This window comes from Haliotis rubra, unplaced genomic scaffold, assembly GCF_003918875.1.
Source record: "Haliotis rubra isolate DU_JTF1 unplaced genomic scaffold, ASM391887v1 Scf260, whole genome shotgun sequence".
In the NCBI taxonomy this organism is placed as follows: domain Eukaryota; kingdom Metazoa; phylum Mollusca; class Gastropoda; order Lepetellida; family Haliotidae; genus Haliotis; species Haliotis rubra.
The window spans coordinates 1,049,498-1,069,692 of record NW_025766670.1 but is presented as its reverse complement, the minus strand read 5'-3'; the positions used below and the strand labels follow the sequence as shown (position 1 = coordinate 1,069,692).

General features: G+C 43.9%; 1 protein-coding gene across 2 annotated transcripts; it reads right to left on the bottom strand.

Moving 5' to 3' along the window:
* Positions 1-5,728: 5,728 nt before the first annotated feature.
* Positions 5,729-7,523, bottom strand: LOC124280107. 2 transcript variants are annotated; one of them, XR_006899581.1, is made up of 3 exons: positions 7,463-7,523; positions 6,471-6,612; positions 5,729-6,127 (listed from the first exon to the last, which is right to left on the bottom strand). XR_006899581.1 is itself a non-coding variant. In XM_046715998.1 (2 exons), exons 1-2 carry the CDS (start codon positions 6,610-6,612, stop codon positions 5,955-5,957), a joined length of 315 nt encoding a protein of 104 aa, XP_046571954.1. In that variant the 5' UTR covers positions 6,613-6,653; the 3' UTR covers positions 5,729-5,954. The 2 variants fall into 2 exon arrangements, 1 of the variants encoding a protein (XP_046571954.1); XM_046715998.1 differs by lacking the exon at positions 7,463-7,523 and having other exon boundaries at positions 6,471-6,653.
* Positions 7,524-20,195: the final 12,672 nt, after the last annotated feature.

The following is a 20,195-nucleotide window of genomic DNA, read 5'->3' as shown; positions in this document are numbered from 1 at the left end:
ATCTATGGGATGCCTTCATGCCCTGCTACACAACATGGAGGGTGTGTGTGGTTCCCACCATATCCTCTCTCTTGTAAACAGTCTCTACAAGGAACCCTGTGTGACTCCTCTTGTAAAAGTGTTTTATTAATTTCCCTTATCCATCAATATTATACCATTGCCACCTAAAACGTGCATCAAAAAAAAAGTTCCACACATAAGAGTAAAATAAACTTCCACATGGGGATAATTCATAATGATATAGTCTTTTCTGGACTGGAATGATCTTGATGAATTGTAAGAGCACCAATGGTTGTCACAGATTCAGGCCCTAAGTCACACAATTTGTCACACAATTGCACGTACAGGGCTCAAATTATTTTCAAATCTGCCCTGTAGCGTGAATTATATGAACTTTCCACTCGTCCTTCTAAAATTGTACTTTCCCTATAGATCATGCATCACAATGAATATGAATTTAAATTATTTTATTTCAAAATGTTTGCTTTGAATACAAGGTACAATAAACATTACTTACTTTGTCTTCTGTACAAAATCTTTGACAAAATTGAATTTGTTCACCATTTAAGACAGCTGAACATCAAGGAAAAAGACAAATGTTACTTTTGGGTCAGAAAACGTACTCGTCCTCTAGGACGAGCAAATTATGGTTTTCACTTGCCCAAAATAAATTTTACTCGTCAATATGAGCGGACGAGTGGAATTTTCAAGCCCTGGCGTAACTACACACAGTCACGTTATTGGACACTCTGAATACATACAAATTGGGCACAGTCATACAAACTCACTTAATTTCATACAGTCCCCTCACTAGGCAAATTATACACAGACAAATATCGCACAGTCACACACTGGCACATAACTGCAAACAGTCACATTAAAACAGATCATTTACAAACTCATACTGTCACACAATCACATATAACTTCACTGTCATACAATCACATATAACTTCACTGTCACACAATCACATATAACTTCACAGTCACGCAATCACATATAACTTCACAGTCACGCAATCACATATAACTTCACTGTCACACAATCACATATAACTTTACAGTCACACAATCACATATAACTTCACAGTCACGCAATCACATATAACTTCACAGTCACACAATCACATATAACTTCACAGTCACACAATCACATATAACTTCACAGTCACACAATCACATATAACTTCACAGTCACGCAATCACATATAACTTCACAGTCACGCAATCACATATAACTTCACTGTCACACAATCACATATAACTTTACAGTCACGCAATCACATATAACTTCACAGTCACGCAATCACATATAACTTCACAGTCACACAATCACATATAACTTCACAGTCACGCAATCACATATAACTTCACTGTCACACAATCGCATATAACTTCACTGTCACACAATCACATATAACTTCACTGTCACACAATCACATATAACTTCACAGTCACACAATCACATATAACTTCACAGTCACACAATCGCACTCCCAATCAGAACTCAGACATAACTGCACTGTTACCTCATTGAGGAATTATAACATAATCAGACAAATTACACACGGGCAAATTATTCTGTCATATGATCACACAAAGTCACCTCCATCACACTGATACAGTCCGACACACATACACGCACCCACACACAACATGAACACACCACAGCTTGAAACCTGTAACGTCAACAACAATTCCCATCAAACTACAATTACGATCGGAATGAGACTGACTACTTCGGGCCAGCAATTACACGGCCATATAAAAGTCAGGGCAATAACCTCCGTGTCTTGATAACATTCGGTAATCTGCCACAGTCACATTATACCAAAAGCAATTCCTCTCAAAACATTATTTTCAGAACATAAATTCCGGTTGTAAAACTGTCATGTTTAAGACTAAAGTTCTGCTACAATATCTGTCCCTTGGTGAAAAGTGATGCCTTTTGTTTCTGAACATTGGCCTGCTATTTGTTCTCCATCCAGCTGAGGCAAAGATTTATCACTGAACTTCAGAAACCTTAACAAGATACACATTTAACTAAGACAAAAACACTGCTATGAAAGTATTCAATGTTCAGAGAAATTACCATGCAGACAGAAAGCAATTACTATTTGCAAATTCTCAAAACTTTCCAATTCTCAAGAGTGTTGATGGAATCAGATGTTTTTCAAGCCAAAATATCCCATCTAACATCAGAGCTAAACTAATTCATCCCTTCTGTAACGTATGTGGACAGAGATCGATCCTCATATCTTGATTCAGTTATGTATTACGCTCCTTAACTTTCAAGCCCAAATTTCCTCTCAACTGTAAACCTGATCCGGTTATTTGTTCAGCTGGGATGAATCTGAGTAACTTCAGGATCAAACTTGGTGGAAGCAGGTCACTGTGAGTGTATTCAGGCCATTGTGAGTGTATTCAGGCCATTGTGAGTGTATTCAGGTCAGGGTGGGTGTATTCAGGTCATTGTGAGTGTATTCAGGCCATTGTGAGTGTATTCAGGTCAGGGTGGGTGTATTCAGGTCATTGTGAGTGTATTCAGGTCATTGCGAGTGTATTCAGGTCAGGGTGAGTGTATTCAGGTCAATGTGAGTGTATTAAGGTCAGGGTGGGTGTATTCAGGTCATTGTGAGTGTATTCAGGCCATTGTGAGTGTATTCAGGTCAGGGTGAGTGTATTCAGGTCATTGTGAGTGTATTCAGGTCAGGGTGGGTGTATTCAGGTCATTGTGAGTGTATTCAGGTCATTGTGAGTGTATTCAGGTCAGGGTGTGTGTATTCAGGCCATTGTGAGTGTATTCAGGTCAGGGTGGGTGTATTCAGGTTAGGGTGAGTGTATTCAGGTCATTGTGAGTGTATTCAGGTCAGGGTGGGTGTATTCAGGTCATTGTGAGTGTATTCAGGTCATTGTGAGTGTATTCAGGTCAGGGTGGGTGTATTCAGGTCATTGTGAGTGTATTCAGGTCAGGGGGGTGTATTCAGGACATTGGGAGTGTATTCAGGTCAGGGTGGGTGTATTCAGGTCACTGTGAGTGTATTCAGGTCATTGTGGGTGTATTCAAATCAAGATGGGTGTATTCAGGTTATTGTGTGTATTCAGGTCATTGTGAGTGTATTCAGGTCATTGTGAGTGTATTCAGGTCATTATGAGTGTATTCAGGTCATTGGGAGTGTATTCAGGTCATTGTGAGAGTATTCAGGTCATTGTGAGAGTATTAAGGTCATTGTGAGTATTCAGGTCATTGTGAGTGTATTCAGGTCGTGGGTGTATTCAAATCATGATGGGTGTATTCAGGTCATTGTGAGTATTCAGGTCATTGTGAGTGTATTCAGGTCATTGTGAGTGTATTCAGGTCATTGTGAGTGTATTCAGGGCAACATGGATATAAACCCATGGTGTCTACTCCTTCCCATGTGTGGACCAGTTGGATATAAACCATGGTGTCTAACCAGAGACCATATAATAGAGGGACGGCCCTCCCCAACAGTTTATCACTAACCATCAGCTCTACGGCCTGGCATGTAACTGATACACATCGACACCCTGCTGCTAACTTCCCTCTACCGGTACACATGCGCAACAGATGCGCAGACATTCGCAAATGAGCACTCTGGTAACCATGTAAACAATATTGCGTAATATCCGGGCCGAGAGTTAATTCCCTTAGCGGTATTTCACCGGGCTGCGACTGACAGTTAAACATTACATGGACAGCTCCAATAAACTGATTACAATAATCTTAATTTTTATCTTATCTCTCATTTGCACATGTCAACTGACAACATCACAGAACATGTATCATTCGCGAAATGCGTGTCGCCATAAGCCTGGAATGTTTGTTTCAACATTCGGCATGGCCATGGACGACTTAATTAATTCACTGGGATGATTCCGACTTGGACCTCGATACTTACTTGGAGAATTTACAGACTACGACAGAACAGAGAATATAAACCAAAAATACAAAAATGAAACTAACCCAGTCAGGTAAAGGCAGTTTTAATATTACAGTTGCCAATATCCCCGATGCTCGCTAAACGTATCATCACATGGCTAATCTCAAGATTTACTTGCAAGTATTCGTTGGCACAAAACGAGGGTGAGGTCACGCAGTCGATGAAAGTAAAAATTCCCGCGAATTTATAAAGAATGTTCAGATTTGCAAGCGTTGGCCAATCAGAGGACTTGCTTCGACCACACCCTTGTTGTGTGCGGACATATCGTCATCCATTTGTGTCAAGATCGTTTAGTTGAGAGTCAAAATCGGTTTTCAATCGACTTGCAGAAATAACAATAAAGAATTGGTAGGTGTCATGAGTGGTGCTCAATAGGCCAATCATCCATGATTATGTTTACATAAAGTTTTAAGCGATTGCATGCGATGGTAGCGTAGCGATCGGCAACGCAGTCGGGTAGGGTGCACCCTAGAAGTGTCCGCCTTGTCATTATGTATTGTACTGTGAAGCATTTCGAAATCGGGTCTCATCTCAAAAACAATATTATTAAAATCATGAATCCTCGGAAAGACACGAGGGCCTGTGACTGGCTGGTGTTTATTATAAAGTTTATAGTACAAACGAAACACGATTTCACATTATCCAAGAGCGTTAATGTTTTTATAATGCCAGTTTGGGGCTAGCAGTGATTATGCTTTGGGCCGTATGGAGACACTTGTTGTTGTTTTTCAAAGGGAAGCCACTAAATACTAAAGTCACTTTCCTCCGAGCCCATGAAATATACGTGTTAAATGGGCTGTACTACATTACCCATCAATTAAAAAATTTCAACAAAGTTTCAACTTTAACTTGGCAGGATAATGCAACCAATAACATTAAAACACAACATCACAAGTTCTTATATGTACAGTGTATTTATTGTAGAATAGGACCATAGATCTATATGTACAATAATGTATTACTAAATTCAACCATTTAGATATTCTTTCATTAAAAACACAGTAAATGTGAATTTCAACTGTTGCAAATAAACTCTAAACTGAATTTGAAATTAAAATCATGCAATAGTTGGTTGCCAATGCTCTTTCAAACAAGGTATATCTACTTAATCAAGATGGGAATATTGTACTTAATAGTAGGCTCTTTGAGTAGCCCTTCCGATGAAAACTTTCTTTTTTCCTGGGCATCTACAAAACAAATGATAATTTTATGATATAAATATAATGTTGAATAATGAGTTCATTTTTCATTTTGTTGTTGCATAAGACAGGCTGTTGGTACTGTCTAAGCCCAGGTAAACTCATAATCAAACTTCATTAGGAAGAAAATGATAACAGAAAAATATATTAATTGTAGTCATGATAAAATAAGGGAAGATGATAACTTATAAACTTCTTGCAACACAACCTGCATAGTTATGTTGTCCATTTAGGACTGATTGTGAATGTAAAACATAAAATCATACAAATCTGTACACAATCTTAATATAACTTCATTAACAGATATTTTAGATATCCATGAAGTGAACTGTACATTGGATTTTAATTTCCATAATTTCAACTCATGTACTTTATTACATGTTAAATTATTAAGCAGATATTGTTGAAATAGCTCCTTCACTTATGCCTGCACCAACTGGAATCAAGTCTGCAAATCTGTCTTCATAATTGCAGACGCAAAAATGGTATGTAGACAGTTTTGATAAAAGTTTCTTCATATCTCTTAGAGTGGAGAAAAATGCAGGTAAACCAATTCAGAATTCATGATTTGGGCCAAAGTCACGATGATGTGCATATATTGCTGATGTAAAGGATGGCTTGATGACTACTGAAAGCTGGACTGAGCCTACGTCAGTCATAAAACTGCACAATAGTAATGTTTTCACGCTTGTTTCTTGCAATTGTAAAATTGCCTAGCTCATCTACATGCTGAAACAGCTCCTTTTTTAATGTTAAATATTGCTGGTATCGCAGGATGCCATCAACAAATTCATCTACATTGTTGTCCGGATGATACTGGTAAATTGTGTCCAAAATAACAAAGAATTCATCAGCCGAATAACCATCAGAATCTGTCGCTTCTTCCAGGCATGGGGTATCTGTGGGTTCATCGGTGAGGTCAATGAAGAATGACTTCCATGCTTTGTCCCACAGTGCATCTCTTGAACTGAAAATGGAGTTACACAATATTAATATTAAATGGGTTCTAAATAGTTGTTAAAATTATGCAATAGTTGGTTGCCAATGCTCTTTCAAACAAGGTCTAGTTACTTACTCAAGATGGGAATATTGTACTTAATAATTTACACTATACCTTTGTTTTTACATAAGAAAAGAAACAATATTAATATTTGATTATACAATTGCTTTGATATTTTAAACTTATTTCTGCAGGTACCAGATATACAAATACCAATAAAATAAATACATACCAATAACTACAACACAAAATTAATCATTTTTTTTCAAAGACATCATTTGTGAATTTTCTTACTTCCATTATTACTTACCTGCAATCGTCAAGAACAGTTGATTGAACTGATGAATAAGAATGTCTGAGAGAGAGGAAGAACTGACACCTTGTTGTCTCGGACCCCTCTTTGAGTAGCCCTTCCGGCGACTGCTGATGAAAACTTTCTTTTTCCTGGGCATCTGCCAAACAAATGATAATTTATTATATAAAGAATGTAATGATATAAATAAAATGTTGATTCATTGTTGCGTAAAGTCAGGCTGCTGGTACTGTATAATAATATAATAATATATAGCAATATAACTTATAACGTCAGTAGGAAGAATAATGATAACAGAAAAATATATGAATTGTTACATGATAAATAAGGACCTTTTCCACAAATATAATCATCAAAATGAACAATAATGGAAATATGTACATTTTTTCAAACGATTAGGTGAATGAGACATTTGTAGAATGATTTAAATATATATTCGCGTTATATTAACGAAAAAAATGTATGTTATGTCGTCTGCTACATGATAATTGAAATGTTCAGTATACGGCGCAAAAATGGGTTTACGCCAAAAATCATAAAAAATAAAATACCGATCGTAGCCATATAAAAAGTGTACCACGCAAAAGAGGAAATCGCCGTGAATGTTCACATGTTTATTTCAAACATGCTAGTAATAAGTTGTTCTTGTGAAAGCGTGTGAAAATCAAGTGTTGTGGAGTAAATATTTCGGAAAACATCATATTTCGTCGCATTGCACGAGCCAAAATAAGGAATGACGCGACCGCCACAGACTTATGAATGCCCCTATACCAATCTTTATCTTATTTTCTTTCATTACACCCTGGTAACTAAGGATGTGTATTGAGAATTAGTATCCGCCATTGTTCTCACAGAACGACGAGCACACATGACAGTATTCATCAAATACAAAGACAAATATATGCTTTAGCACCCCTAATACACCTCTAATGCACTGTTGCAAATGTAAGTATAGGCATGAGAATACATGAAAAAAAATCAAATCTTACCTTTGCAATGAAAATACGCGAAATCGATGACTGAAGTCAACACACGTTATCGCCAGCTTCCGGATAGGCTGCGCAGTACAAGCCGTAGCGCTGATGGTTTTGCGCACTGGCTTGAGGGCCGTCCCTCTATTATATGGTCTCTGGTCTAACCCTGCCCATGTGTGGACCAGTTGGATATAAACTATGGTGTCTACCCTTTCCCATGTATGGACCAGTTGGATATAAACCATGGTGTCTACCCCTGCCTATGTGTGGACCAGTTGGATATAAACTATGGTGTCTGCCCCTGCCCATGTGTGGACCAGTTGGATATAAACCATGGTGTCTACCCCTTCCCATGTGTGGACCAATTGATATAAACTATGGTGTCTACCCCTACCTATGTGTGGACCAGTTGGATATAAACTCATGGTGTCTACCCCTACCTATGTGTGGACCAGTTGGATATAAACCCATGGTGTCTACCCCTGCCTATGTGTGGACCAGTTGGATATAAACCCATGGTGTCTACCCCTTCCCATGTGTGGACCAGTTGGATATAAACCATTGTGTCTACCCCTACCTATGTGTGGACCAGTTGGATATAAACTATGGTGTCTACCCCTACCTATGTGTGGACCAGTTGGATATAAACCCATGGTGTCTACCCCTGCCTATGCGTGGACCAGTTGGATATAAACCATGGTGTCTACCCCTACCTATGTGTGGACCAGTTGGATATAAACCATGGTGTCTACCCCTACCTATGTGTGGACCAGTTGGATATAAACCATGGTGTCTACCCCTACCTATGTGTGGACCAGTTGGATATAAACCATGGTGTCTACCCCTACCTATGTGTGGACCAGTTGGATATAAACCATGGTGTCTGCCCCTACCTATGTGTGGACCAGTTGGATATAAACTATGGTGTCTACCCCTACCTATGTGTGGACCAGTTGGATATAAACCATGGTGTCTACCCCTACCTATGTGTGGACCAGTTGGATATAAACCATGGTGTCTACCCCTACCTATGTGTGGACCAGTTGGATATAAACCATGGTGTCTACCCCTGCCTATGTGTGGACCAGTTGGATATAAACCATGGTGTCTACCCCTACCTATGTGTGGACCAGTTGGATATAAACCATGGTGTCTACCCCTGCCTATGTGTGGACCAGTTGGATATAAACCATGGTGTCTACCCCTACCTATGTGTGGACCAGTTGGATATAAACCATGGTGTCTACTCCTGCCCATGTGTGGACCAGTTGGATATAAACCATGGTGTCTACCCCTGCCTATGTGTGGACCAGTTGGATATAAACCATGGTGTCTACCCCTACCTATGTGTGGACCAGTTGGATATAAACCATGGTGTCTAGCAAAACTATGAAACAGTGGTGACTAGAAGTATCAGCTCAGATTGTTCGCAGGAAGCCCTGTTGTTTCATTACAGCCTGATGTCATGGCTGAAAGGAGTGACAAGGGACGACCTTACAAATCTCAAGCCTTGATCTATAAACAAGTGACCCAAGAGGCCTTCTTCTTCTCTGCATCTCTTCAGAACACCATCTGGGACCAAAGACATGCTCATGTTCAAACATTAGGAAACCTCTTCCAGAAAAATTATGATAATGCAAGTATACAAGAATGGCATAAATGAATGAAAAAGGTCATTTTTCCAACTTCAACGGATAATCTGTGAGTAAGTCTGTGACCGAGATGAATTATTTTCGTATTGTTTGTCTTGATCCTAGTCTCTTGAGAACATCAGCTTATAGTGCTCATGTTCAAATAATACTTCCACTGTAGCTCACCTGGCTATGTGGTCAACAGTTCAAAAGTCAGATAAAAGCACAACAGCTGCAAGGAACAAAGGCTGCTGTTACCATTAATTTCCTAAAATCCTCGGCATCAATAACAAAAAAACAAATAGTAAAATCTTACAACGTAAAAGTACATATGATGTCATCACAAGGTGTAACACACATTTAATGGTTCAGCTCTTTCACTCTGTCAATCTCAGATCAGAAGGAGTGTTTTTGATGAGGATATATGCATTTATAGAGAATTCAGTTTATAGAGAATTCAATTTATAGAGAAGTCAATGTAATAAAACAAGACTGATTTGGAAAAAATCTAATTGCAGAGAGTTAAAATGCATGAATATGTAATGAATATGTAACTCTCTGAGATTAGATATCCTCAACATTGTTAAACATGTTTTCTTTGAAAATACTTAAATAAGATTCAAACTCCTTGAACAAGCTGATAATGTCATCATTGGTGGGAATACATCTTTATTGGTCCACAGATTCTGAGAAGTTTAAAACAGGCAAAGTGAGTGAGTGAGTATGTTTTTATGACGCTTTTAGCAATATTCCAGCAATATCATGGTAGGGGACACCAGAAATGAGCTTCACACATTGTACCCATGTGGGGATTTGAACCCGGGCCTTCAGTGTTACGAACGAACGCCCTAGAACAGACAAAAAGAACTCAAGATAAGGAACATAGTTTTCAGGCAGGTGAGCTAAAATATGCCTGCTTAAAACCTTTAAGATCAGACCAATGCTGGACTGCTTGCAGAACAAGGTGACATTTCTGGAGGAGCCAGTAGAATAGATCTAATGCAAACAGTGGCTGCACAAGTTGGTTATCATGGAACTCCAAGGTGGTATCACATGATCCTGCAGTATTCAGTGATTAGCATCAGCCATTGGTGTTACACACTGCAGTAATGATCCGGTCATCATTCAGACTTCGGCAGGGATCCCCGATACACACATTTTACAACACACTTTACCCACTTCACCATTCAATATAGTGATATGGCTTCAGGGACCCAGGATATTGTATCATGACTGGCATTCCGCTATAGTTTTGTAGTTAAATTGTTAGCCTAATCTTTCTTTGACAAAGACACCATGTAAATTTCATCTTTTTCAACAGTCGTGATAAAATTTACGCATTTTGTGATATGCTCTCTATCTTGGAATAAAATCACCCCTGCCTTTCCCAAACCCTGCAGGAGCAGACAGGAGGAAGATGTCTGTATGGCAGCTGAGAGAGGAGCAGACATGAGGAAGATGTCTGTATGGCAGATGAGAGTGGAGCAGACAGGAGGAAGATGTCTGTATGGCAGCTGAGAGCGGAGGAGACAGGAGCAAGATGTCTCTATGGCAGCTGATAGTGGAGCAGACAGGAGGAAGATGTCTGTATGGCAGCTGAGAGTGGAGCAGACAGGAGGAAGATGTCTGTATGGCAGCTGAGAGTGGAACAACAGGAGGAAGATGTCTGTATGGCAACTGAGAGTGGAGTAGACAGGAGGAAGATGTCTGTATGGCAACTGAAAGTGGAGCAGACAGGAGGAAGATGTCTGTATGGCAGCTGAGAGTGGAGCAGACAGGAGGAAGATGTCTGTATGGCAACTGAGAGTGGAGCAGACTGGAGGAAGATGTCTGTATGGCAACTGAGAGTGGAGCAGACAGGAGGAAGATGTCTGTATGACAGCTGAGAGTGGAGCAGACAGGAGGAAGATGTGTGTATAGCAGCTGAGAGTAGAGCAGACAGGGAGGAAGATGTCTGTATGGCAACTGAGAGTGGAGTAGACAGGAGGAAGATGTCTGTATGGCAACTGAGAGTGGAGCAGACAGGGAGGAAGACTGACTGACTGACTGACTGAGTTTAGTTTTACGCTGCTTTTAGCAATATTCCAGCAATATCACGGCGGGGGACACCAGAAATGGGCTTAACACATTGTGCCCATGTGGGGAATCGAACCCGGGCCTTCGGCGTGACGAGCCAACGCTTTAACCACTAGGCTACCCCACCGCCCCACAGGGAGGAAGATGTCTGTATGGCAACTGAGAGTGGAGTAGACAGGAGGAAGATGTCTGTATGGCAGCTGAGAGGGGAGCAGACAGGGGGAAGATGTCTGTATGGCAGCTGAGAGTAGAGCAGACAGGGAGGAAGATGTCTGTATGGCAACTGAGAGTGGAGGAGACAGGAGGAAGATGTCTGTATGGCAGCTGAGAGTGGAGCAGACAGGAGGAAGATGTCTGTATGGCAGCTGAGAGAGGAGCAGACAGGAGGAAGATGTCTGTATGGCAACTGAGAGTGGAGCAGACAGGAGGAAGATGTCTGTATGGCAACTGAGAGTAGAGCAGACAGGAGGAAGATGTCTGTATGGCAACTGAGAGTGGAGCAGACTGGAGGAAGATGTCTGTATGGCAACTGAGAGTGGAGCAGACAGGAGGAAGATGTCTGTATGACAGCTGAGAGTGGAGCAGACAGGAGGAAGATGTGTGTATAGCAGCTGAGAGTAGAGCAGACAGGGAGGAAGATGTCTGTATGGCAACTGAGAGTGGAGTAGACAGGAGGAAGATGTCTGTATGGCAACTGAGAGTGGAGCAGACAGGGAGGAAGACTGACTGACTGACTGACTGAGTTTAGTTTTACGCCGCTTTTAGCAATGTTCCAGCAATATCACGGCGGGGGACACCAGAAATGGGCTTAACACATTGTGCCCATGTGGGGAATCGAACCCGGGCCTTCGGCGTGACGAGCCAACGCTTTAACCACTAGGCTACCCCACCGCCCCACAGGGAGGAAGATGTCTGTATGGCAACTGAGAGTGGAGTAGACAGGAGGAAGATGTCTGTATGGCAGCTGAGAGGGGAGCAGACAGGGAGGAAGATGTCTGTATAGCAGCTGAGAGTAGAGCAGACAGGGAGGAAGATGTCTGTATGGCAACTGAGAGTGGAGGAGACAGGAGGAAGATATCTGTATGGCAGCTGAGAGTGGAGCAGACAGGAGGAAGATGTCTGTATGGCAGCTGAGAGAGGAGCAGACAGGAGGAAGATGTCTGTATGGCAACTGAGAGTGGAGCAGACAGGAGGAAGATGTCTGTATGGCAACTGAGAGTGGAGTAGACAGGAGGAAGATGTCTGTATGGCAGCTGAGAGTGGAGCAGACAGGAGGAAGATATCTGTATGGCAGCTGAGAGTAGAGCAGACGGGAGGAAGATGTGTGTATGGCAGCTGAGAGTGGAGCAGACAGGAGGAAGATGTCTGTATGGCAACTGAGAGTGGAGCAGACAGGAGGAAGATGTGTGTATGGCAGCTGAGAGTGGAGCAGACAGGAGGAAGATGTCTTTATGGCAACTGAGAGTAGAGCAGACAGGAGGAAGATGTGTGTATGGCAGCTGAGAGAGGAGCAGACAGGAGGAAGATGTCTGTATGGCAACTGAGAGTGGAGCAGACTGGAGGAAGATGTCTGTATGGCAGCTGAGAGTGGAGCAGACAGGAGGAAGATGTGTGTATGGCAGCTGAGAGTGGAGCAGACAGGAGGAAGATGTCTGTATGGCAACTGAGAGTAGAGCAGACAGGAGGAAGATGTCTGTATGGCAGCTGAGAGTGGAGCAGACAGGAGGAAGATGTCTGTATGGCAGCTGAGAGTGGAGCAGACAGGAGGAAGATGTCTGTATGGCAGCTGAGAGTGGAGCAGACAGGAGGAAGATGTCTGTATGGCAGCTGAGAGTGGAGCAGACAGGAGGAAGATGTCTGTATGGCAGCTGAGAGTGGAGCAGACAGGAGGAAGATGTCTGTATGGCAACTGAGAGTGGAGCAGACAGGAGGAAGATGTCTGTATGGCAGCTGAGAGTGGAGCAGACAGGGAGGAAGATGTCTGTATGGCAACTGAGAGTGGAGAAAGACAGGAGGAAGATGTCTGTATGGCAACTGAGAGTGGAGCAGACAGGAGGAAGATGTCTGTATGGCAGCTGAGAGTGGAGCAGACAGGAGGAAGATGTCTGTATGGCAGCTGAGAGTGGAGCAGACAGGAGGAGGGAGGAAGATGTCTGTATGTATGCAACTGAGGGCTGGAGGAGACAGGAGGAAGATGTCTGTATGGCAACTGAGAGTGGAGCAGACAGGAGGAAGACTGACTGACTGGACTGAGTTTAGTTTACGCCGCTTAGCAATATTCCAGCAATATCACAGGGGACACCAGAAATGGCTTAACACATTGTGCCCATGTGGGGAATCGAACCCGGCCCTCGGCGGACGAGCCAACGCTTTAACCAGGGCTACCCCAACCACAGGGAGGAAGATGTCTGTATGGCAACTGAGAGTGGAGTAGACAGGAGGAAGATGTCTGTATGGCAGCTGAGAGTGGAGCAGACAGGAGGAAGATGTCTGTATGGCAGCTGAGAGTGGAGAGCAGGACAGGGAGGAAGATGTCTGTATGGCAACTGAGAGTGGAGCAGACAGGAGGAAGATGTCTGTATGGCAGCTGAGAGTGAGAGCAGACAGGAGGAAGATGGTATGGCAACTGAGAGTGGGAGAGACAGGAGGAAGATGTCTGTATGGCAACTGAGAGTGGAGCAGACAGGAGGAAGATGTCTGTATGGCAGCTGAGAGTGGAGCAGACAGGGAGGAAGATGTCTGTATGGCAGCTGAGGTGGAGCAGACAGGGAGGAAGATGTCTGTATGGCAGCTGAGGAGGAGCAGACAGGAGGAAGATGTGTCTGTATGGCAGCTGAGAGTGGAGCAGACAGGAGGAAGATGTCTGTATGGCAACTGAGAGTGGAGCAGACAGAGGAGACATGTGCCCATGTATGGCGGAGAGTCGAGTGGCGACAGGAGGAAGATGTCCACTATGGCAACTGAAGTGGAGGAGACAGGAGGAAGATGGAGGAAGTATGGCAAACTGAGAGTGGAGCAGACAGGGGAGGAAGATGTCTGTATGGCAGCTGAGAGTGGAGCAGACAGGAGGAAGATGTCTGTATGGCAACTGAGAGTGGAGCAGACAGGAGGAAGATGTCTGTATGGCAACTGAGAGTGGAGCAGACAGGAGGAAGATGTCTGTATGGCAGCTGAGAGTGGAGCAGACAGGAGGAAGATGTCTGTATGGCAGCTGGAAGAGGAACAGGAGGAAGATGTCTGTATGGCAACTGAGTGGAGCAGACAGGAAGAGATGTGTATGGCTGCATGAGAAGACTGAGATGGAGCAGACAGGAGGAAAGATGTCTGTATGGCAGCTGAGGATGTGGCAGACAGGAGATGTAGATGTGTATGGCAAGCTGAGGAGGAGGAGACAGGAGGAAGATGTCTGTAGGGCAAGATGAGAGTGAGGAGCAGACAGGAGGAAGATGTCTGTATGGCAACTGAAGGTGGAGAGACAGGAGGAAGATGTCTGTATGGCAGCTGAGAGTGAAGCAGACAGGTGGAAGATGTCCAGGACTGTATGGGACTGAGAGAAGCTGAAGACAGGAGGAAGATATCTATATCAATAGCAGCTGAGGAGTGAGTGAGCAGACAGGGAAGATGTGTCTGTATGGCAACTGAAGTGGAGCAGACAGGAGGGAAAGGCATCTGTATGGCAGCTGAGAGTGGAGACAGACAGGAGGAGGATGTCTGTATGGCAGCTGAGGGTGGAGCAGAGACAGGAGGAAGATGTCTGTATGGCAGCTGAAAGGGTGGACAGAGACAGGAAGAAGAATGTATGGCAGCTGAGAGTGGAGCAGACAGGAGGAAGATGTCTGGATGAGTGGAGCACAGGAGGAAGATGTCTGTATGGCGCTGAGGAGGAGAGAGAGGAGGAAGATGTCTGTATGGCAGCTGAGGTGTGGAGCAGACAGGAGGAAGATGTCTGTATGGCAGCTGAGAGTGGAGCAGACAGGAGGAAGATGTATGGCAGCTGGAGCTGAAGTGGAGACAGGAGGAAGATGTCTGTATGGCAGCTGAGAGTGGAGTAGGACAGGAGGAAGATGTCTGTATGGCAACTGAGAGTGGAACGAACAGGAGGAAGATGTGTATGGCAACCTGAGAGTGGAGCAGACAGGTGGAAGATGTCTGTGGATGGCAGCTGAGAGTGGAGGAAGACAGGAGGAAGATGTCTGGATGGCAGAGCCGAGAGGAAAGACAGGAGGAAGATGTGGAGGAAGATGAAGCAGAGGAGACAGGGAGGAAGATGCAGCGGAGTGGAGCCAGAGGGAGGAGGAGGAAGATCTGTATGGCAGCTGAGAGTGGAGCAGAGGAAGATGTCAAAAGATGGGAAGGTGTGGAAGCAGCTGAGAAATAGAGCAGACAGGAGGAAGATGTCTGTATGGCATGAGAGTGGAACAACAGGAGGAAGATGTCTGTATGGCAGCTGAGAGTAAAGAAGACAGGGAGGAAGATGTCTGTATGGCAACTGAGAGTGGAGCAGACAGGAGGAAGATGTCTGTATGGCAACTGAGAGTGGAGCAGACAGGAGGAAGATGTCTGTATGGCAGCTGAGAGTGGAGCAGACAGGAGGAAGATGTCTGTATGGCAACTGAGAGTGGAGCAGACAGGAGGAAGATGTCTGTATGGCAGCTGAGAGAGTGGAGCAGACAGGAGGAAGATGTGTGTATGGCAGAGAGTAGAGCAGACAGGAGGAAGATGTCTGTATTGCAACTGAGAGTGGAGTAGACAGGAGGAAGATGTCTGTATGGCAACTGAGAGTGGAGCAGACAGGGAGGAAAGATGTCTGTATGGCAACTGAGAGGAAGAGTAGACAGGAGGAAGATGTCTGTATGGCAGCTGAGAGGGGAGCAGAACAGGAGGAAGATGTCTGTATGGCAGCTGAGAGTGGAGCAGACAGGAGGAAGATGTCTGTATGGCAACTGAGGTGGAGCAGACAGGAGGAAGATGTCTGTATGTCTGGAGGAAGACAGGAGGCAGACAACTGAGAGTGGAGCAGACAGGAGGAAGATGTGTATATGCCTGAGAGGAGTGAGACAGGAGGAAGATGTCTGTATGGCAACTGAGAGTGGAGCAGACAGGGAGGAAGATGTCTGTATGGCAACTGAGAGTAGAGCAGACAGGAGGAAGATGTCTGTATGGCAGCTGAGAGGGGAGCAGACAGGAGGAAGATGTCTGTATGGCAGCTGAGAGTGGAGCAGACAGGAGGAAGATGTCTGTATGGCAGCTGAGAGTGGAGCAGACAGGAGGAAGATGTCTGTATGGCAGCTGAGAGTGGAGCAGACAGGAGGAAGATGTCTGTATGGCAACTGAGAGTGGAGCAGACAGGGAGGAAGATGTCTGTATGGCAACTGAGAGTGGAGTAGACAGGAGGAAGATGTCTGTATGGCAACTGAGAGTGGAGCAGACAGGAGGAAGATGTGTGTATGGCAGCTGAGAGTGGAGCAGACAGGAGGAAGATGTCTGTATGGCAACTGAGAGTGGAGCAGACAGGAGGAAGATGTCTGTATGGCAACTGAGAGTGGAGCAGACAGGAGGAAGATGTCTGTATGGCAGCTGAGAGTGGAGCAGACAGGGAGGAAGATGTCTGTATGGCAGCTGAGAGTGGAGAGCAGACAGGGAGGAAGATGTCTGTATGGCAGCTGAGAGTGGAGAGACAGGAGGAAGATATGTCTGTATGGCAACTGAGAGTGGAGCAGACAGGAGGAAGATGTCTGTCATGGCAACAGACTGGAGGAAGAGGAGTGATCAGACAGGAGGAAGATGTCTGTATGGCAGCTGAGAGTGGAGCAGACAGGAGGAAGATGTCTGTATAGCAGCTGAGTATGGCAGCTGAGAGATGTGAGCAGACAGGAGGAAGATGTCAGTAAGATGGCAGCTGAGAGTGGAGCAGACAGGTGGAAGATGTCTGTATGCCAGCTGAGAGTGGGGCAGACAGGTGGAAGATGTCTGTATGGCAGCCGAGGGTGGAGGAGACAGGAGGAAGATGTCTGTATGGCAGCTGAGGGTGGAGCAGACAGGAGGAAGATGTCTGTATGGCAGTTGAGAGTGGAGCAGACAGGTGGAAGATGTCTGTATGGCTGCTGAGAGTGGAGGAAACAGGAGGAAGATGTCTGTATGGCAGCTGAGAGAGGAGAAAACAGGAGAAAGATGTCTGTATGTCTGCTGAGAGTAGAGAAAACAGGTGGAAGATGTCTGTATGGCAGCTGAGAGGGAGCAACAGGAGGAAGATGTCTGTATGGCAACTGATAGTGGAGCAGACAGGAGGAAGATGTCTGTATGGCAGCTGAGAGCGGAGGAGACAGGAGCAAGATGTCTGTATGGCAGCTGATAGTGGAGCAGACAGGAGGAAGATGTCTGTATGGCAGCTGAGAGTGGAGCAGACAGGAGGAAGATGTCTGTATGGCAGCTGAGAGCGGAGCAGACAGGAGGAAGATGTCTGTATGGCAACTGAGAGTAAAACAGACAGGGAGGAAAATGTCTGCATGGCAACTGAGAGTGGAGTAGACAGGAGGAAGATGTCTGTATGGCAACTGAGAGTGGAGCAGACAGGGAGGAAGATGTCTGTATGGCAGCTGGGAGTGGAGCAACAGGAGGAAGATGTCTGTATGGCAACTGAGAGTGGAGCAGACTGGAGGAAGATGTCTGTATGGCAACTGAGAGTGGAGCAGACAGGTGGAAGATGTCTGTATGACAGCTGAGAGTGGAGCAGACAGGAGGAAAATGTGTGTATGGCAGCTGAGAGTAGAGCAGACAGGGAGGAAGATGTCTGTATTGCAACTGAGAGTGGAGTAGACAGGAGGAAGATGTCTGTATGGCAACTGAGAGTGGAGCAGACAGGAGGAAGATGTGTGTATGGCAACTGAGAGTGGAGCAGACAGGAGGAAGATGTCTGTATGGCAGCTGAGAGTGGAGCAGACAGGAGGAAGATGTCTGTATGGCAACTGAGAGTGGGGCAGACTGGAGGAAGATGTGTGTATGGCAACTGAGAGTGGAGCAGACAGGGAGGAAGATGTCTGTATGTCAGCTGAGAGTGGAGCAGACAGGAGGAAGATGTCTGTATGGCAGCTGAGAGTGGAGCAGACAGGAGGAAGATGTCTGTATGGCAACTGAGAGTGGAGCAGACAGGAGGAAGATGTCTGTATGGCAGCTGAGAGTGGAGCAAACAGTCGGAGGGTGTTTCTACAACAACTCCTTAGATTGGAGCACATTATTTACATCTGAAGTCACAGTCATCTTCAACATGATCAAGTTTCAGACCCCCTGCTCTCCATTCCCTGCTCAGCCCACCCTCTATCAATCAATCCCCCACTTCCATGTCCCTTTGGCTTCCGCTTTCAATTTGCAACCTGCCTATTTCCCCTTTCTTATCTTTACAACACGTTGCTACTTTCAACTTCTTTATCGATTTCACAACTCGGGCACTGTGTTTTTTTCATCTTGTGGCCATTTCTGACATAATTTCATTTGTCATATCTCATGCAATATCCTTTTACTCCTTCTTTACTCCGTCAGTTCTCTGCTAGGGGCAGCTCAAGTAGATGGGCTATCTATATGGAAATGACAGATACTAAACCAAATATCATAAGTTCTTTACTTGATTATTTTCTTTCTCTGTTGCGTTAAGAACGAGCAGAATCAAAGACACATCTCTGTCATGTAGACTTTTACAACACATTTTTGTCATATTCATGCATTTTTAGGCCAGACCAGTTTCATAATTAGTTTTATATAAAAAATATGTGACATCAGTTGGAAAAAGCCCAAATCCAGAAAATAGTTTTTCTATTATAACAAAAATCCTAATTAAATGCATTATCATTCAGTGTATTTACAATATCTATTTGCATAAAATTATAAAATATAGGCCCTATTTGTTTAATACCATCGTTTTTAGCAGGACTGGAAAAGGACAACTATTGTTGTCAATTACCCAATCTCACCACCATAAGCTGATCCTGTTTCCTGGAAAGGTTTATCCACAGCTCGCGACTTGGAGAAAACAGTGATAAAGGTGTCTGTTTCTGAAAAAAGTGTTGAAGTAAGTACTTGAGGATTTGTTAGGTGTGATCTGGTAGTTCTGAGTTCAACACTGCGAAAGGAAGAAAACCGATTAATTTCGATGATCAATCGGTTGGGATGATCGAATCATCAATCATGATTTTACGACCAATTCCTAACACTACTGTCAGATGCAGTACGCCGCATTATGTTCCATGGTGATATAAAACGTGAACCCTCCCTGATAGCTTGAGCACCATATCAAAAAGGGAATATAACAAGGCGGGCAACAGTTGCTAATGCGTAACCCATCATTCCTGATCAGACCACAGACAGGCTTCAAGAACATCCCTAACTCAGTAAGGTTCCACTTGTATACTGCAGTATCTTTGGATAAAGAAAAATGGTTTCTTTGCCAATATGCAAGCGACCCCAAGGAGACTTGGTCACACCACATCATGACCCTCAAGGGATAAATCACTGTTGGAGATGCAGGGCCTGATGGCAAGGATTGTGTAAATATAACCTCATGCATCTATTTAGATCATCTTCTGGGCTGAATTATGTATCTTATGTCTTCATTACAGAGGGGCTGTGGGGTAACGTAGAGGTTGAAGCATTCGCTTGTCACGCTGAAGACCCGGGTTCGATTCCCCACATGGGTACAATGTGTGAAGCACATTTCTTGGTTTCCCCCATAATGATATTGCTGGAATATTGCTAGAAGACGTATATAACCATACTCGCTAACTCATTCTTCATAACAGAGTGAGTGATTTTAGTTTTACACCACACTCAGCAATATAGAGAGACAGGGCTCCAGATAATTTTTCAACATCAGGAGTACGTACTCCTTATTTTTTCAATATAGGAGTACTGGAAAAACTTAAGAGTACATATAGAGCACTGAATGGAAATTAGTAATCAGTATTCTCGTGTTTCGTTTGGTATATGCACCACAACATTGCTACTCTTGTGTAAACAGGTCAATAAACAATAAAATAATACTTTTTCATATA